The 3,665-nt window shown below is 42.0% G+C and overlaps 1 protein-coding gene across 1 annotated transcript; it reads right to left on the bottom strand.

The window, feature by feature from the left end:
* Positions 1-2,673: 2,673 nt before the first annotated feature.
* On the bottom strand, positions 2,674-3,327 carry LOC142162412 (uncharacterized). Its single transcript, XM_075218759.1, has one exon. It carries the CDS (start codon positions 3,325-3,327, stop codon positions 2,674-2,676), a length of 654 nt encoding a protein of 217 aa, XP_075074860.1.
* Between the last annotated feature and the right edge of the window lie 338 nt (positions 3,328-3,665).

The following is a 3,665-nucleotide window of genomic DNA, read 5'->3' as shown; positions in this document are numbered from 1 at the left end:
TATATGAACTTCTTTTTTTCGTGGTGTTTTCTTTTTATGCTTCACATTCTGCACCTTTTCTCTATTTCCATGGTTCCACTTCAAAAACCAAACCACCACCCCAACACTTTTGTTTTCACATAATCTCAATACCAATCTAGTGCTTAGTGAGAGGGAGGAAAATTGGTTCAAACAACAGGCTATTCAAACAAATGGTTAAGGTTCACATTGTGGTTGCCAAAGAAACAGGCTTATGGGCTCAACGAGGTTAACTAAGATGTAATGCATTCAGGTGGGTTCACTTTATATGTCTGGCTCAACAAAGAAATGCCTATATCACTTCTAAAACTGAATGAAGCTACTATTTCGCTTTGCAAACACACAGGGCAAGTTCTAGGCATCAAAGGTACAACATGAAATACAATGATACTCACACCCACATGGCACATGACTCACTACAGATTAGTTTATCAAAACATTCTCTTTTGAGTGTTCAAGTTAGGTACAAACATACAATTTTTAAGGCTCTTAAACAAGATTTCAACCCTTGAAGCTAAGCGCTACACTCTAGCGTCTATCGTGTTCGGGTGTAAGAACGCTAAGGGTTTTTCTTCTTTAATTTTAAGCTCATCACCCATTAATCCTAAAAATCTACCTATACCCGGTTCAAGCTAAATCCTTGGAAAAGAACCGTGGCCCAAATAAAAACCAAGGGGGAGTTACTACACTACCTAAGAAATAAAAAATCTTTTTGGTGTTTTCTATAGACTAGCTTCCCTCAAGAAAATTTGTCTAAAGAATCCGTCATTAGGAAGAGTCTTTATATTTCAAATATTTATTATTATTTTTTTTTCTCAACTTAGTCCCTCAAGAATCCCGCCGAAAGAGATCCATCGTCGGGACAAGTCGCTTCTAGTTTAACTTCCTATAAAAACTATTACTCTATTTCTAAAGCAACTAACACAAAACAAAAACAAACAGATAATATTCACAAGTACAACATACAATGAAGTTTCCCCCACCTCACACTTAAAATTAAGACATGTCCCCATGGCTTGACAATAGAAAAAGCAGTGAGGTAAAGAAACTTCCCTGAAGGGTCACTCTTGATCTGAAACTGTGTCTGGGTTCACGTTACAGGCGCGACCCAGTGCTCTCAACCAACCCATGAATTTCTTTTCCGACTTCACCTGTCGGTCAGCCACAACATCCATGCGGGACCCCAAGTCAGTGACGGAGGTCCGTAGTCCAGTCATTTCCCACTCCAAAGCATCCATCCGAGTGCTCCGGCGTGGCTGTGATGATCCTGCCTCGTCCCCTCTAGGAGGGGCTGTGATCTCAGTAGCTTCAGCAGCATCAAAATCATCCTCAGACTCAGACGAGTCATCATTGCGTCGTACTGGTTCTCGTCCCTCTTGCCCAATTTTTCTCGCCCGGAAAGGGGTTTTTATAGGTAATTTCCCATCAACTCGGGAGTTCTCAGGAACATTAGCAAGGAAGCATATACGGGTGACAAGCGAAGGGAAGTAGTGGCCTTTACTTAGTTCGGGCGATCGGATGAACATTTCTTCAGAGAGGACTCGGGCGACATCAAACCTTTGGTGAGTCATGAAGCAGTAGATCATAGCGGCCCGTGGCCCATTTACATCGGTGGTATTGCTGGATGGTAGCAACCGAGTGGTGATGATAGTGAGCCAACATTTGGCCTCCCAAGTAAGAGACTTGGAATGCAGAGTCATCGATTGTGCTACCCATTTGGGTTGTCTGCCCGGTATACAGACGACCTCCATAATTCTGTCCCAATCAACCATCGGGCGACTAGTCATGATATAATGATCATCACCCGTGAATGTAGGGAGACGATACACTCTGCGGATGACCTCTATAGTAGCATTAACTGGGGTGTTGCGCACAGTCACAACCTTGTCCTCGTGTTCTGGCAGGTTTGCATAGAATTCCCTCACTAGCTGAATATTTGCTTCCTCGGGAGCCTCAAAGAAGATGTCCAGCTGACACCTCCGTAGCTCATCAAACATATTGGGAAATTCCTTCACCAAAGCCTTCCTGTCAATATGGACCTCATGGAGTAATTTCCTGGCAAGTTTCTGATTGTACCTTGCCTCTGCTTCTGCAGAGACAAACCGAGTGTTATCAAACCGTGGTGCACTGGTTTGGCCCCTAGATCGTGAGGAGCCTCCTAGGCCACTAGCAGAGGACCCAGTGTTTCATCTCTTACGTGCTGAACTCATAATACCTTGGGGGAAGAAGATGATGGGTATTGTGAAGGAGGAAGAAGAAGAAGAGAGTATGGAGGGAAGGGTTTGGAGGGGAGGGTTAGAGAGAGAGAGAGAGAGAGGGAAGTGGGGATTTTAGGAGGGGGGATTGTTTATTTTGATATAGGGAAGGGTTTTAGAATTAAAAAGAAGAGTGGGAAAAGAAAAGAAAAGAAAAAAAAAAAAATTACAATTCAGCGGACGTCGCCGCGGTCGGAGACAGAGTCTCCCGCGGTGAAAAACTGAATCGTCCAGTGATTTTCGCGGTGGACGCCGCGGTCCACCCGCAGTCGCGGCTGGCAATTTTTTTTTTTTTGTTTTTTTTACACGAAGTTATATACTAAACTTACAACACATTCGTGGGTTGCCTCCCACGCAACGCCTGATTTAACGTCGCGGCACGACGCAAGTGGTTGAGCTTTCACTCCTCATTCGTGTACTGGGGTTCTTTCAAATTGATCACCACTATATTCCCTTTTTCTTCAGCTATTCCAAGGTAATGTTTCAACCTTTGCCCATTTACTGAAAACTTGTTTGTCCCATCTTCTGACTCAATCTCGACAGCTCCATTTGCGAACATTTGCACCACTCTAAATGGTCCTGACCATCGGGACTTTAACTTACCGGGAAACAATCTTAGCCTTGAATTATACAATAATACCTTGTCACCGGGTTTGAAATTTCTGTCCACAATGTGCTTATCATGCATCTTCTTCATTATTTCCTTGTAGAGCCTCATGCTCTCAAAGGCTTGATATCTAAATTCTTCCATCTCATGCAACTCTGTCAGTCGATTTTGTCCAGCTACTTTGGGATCCATGTTCAATTGTTTCAGTGCCCACCAAGCTCGATGTTCTAGTTCCACAGGCAGGTGACAGGCCTTCCCAAATACCAACTTGTATGGTGACATACCTATTGGTGTTTTGAACGCAGTTCTATAGAGCCAGAGTGCGTCATCAAGCATCTTTGCCCAATTAGTTCGTGTGGCATTCACCGCCTTGGTTAGTACACTTTTTATCTCCCTGTTGGACACTTCAACCTGTCTACTGGTTTGTGGATGGTAAGGGGTAGCCATCTTGTGGCGTACATCATACTTTGCAAGAAATTTCTCGAAGGCTCTGTTACAGAAGTGAGTGCCTCCATTGTAGACATGTGATTTTTGACCCTCCCCAAGATTTTTCATATTTTAGCGCGTAAATATTTAATTTAGGCATAATATAGATATTTTAAGTAATTTTGACTCTTTTACTTTATTTTATTACAAGAAAACAAAAAATCACAAAAATAGGTTCATTAATGTTTTGTAGTCATTTTTAATCTTAAAAGAATTCTAAAAAAAAAAAATATATAAAAATAGTATCGTATTTTTTTTAATATTTGAAAATACCAAAAATAAATTTGTTTTAATGGTTA

The sequence above is a fragment of the Nicotiana tabacum genome, chromosome 7 (genome assembly GCF_000715075.1).
Source record: "Nicotiana tabacum cultivar K326 chromosome 7, ASM71507v2, whole genome shotgun sequence".
NCBI lineage: Eukaryota > Viridiplantae > Streptophyta > Magnoliopsida > Solanales > Solanaceae > Nicotiana > Nicotiana tabacum.
This window is presented reverse-complemented; position numbering and strand designations above follow the sequence as displayed.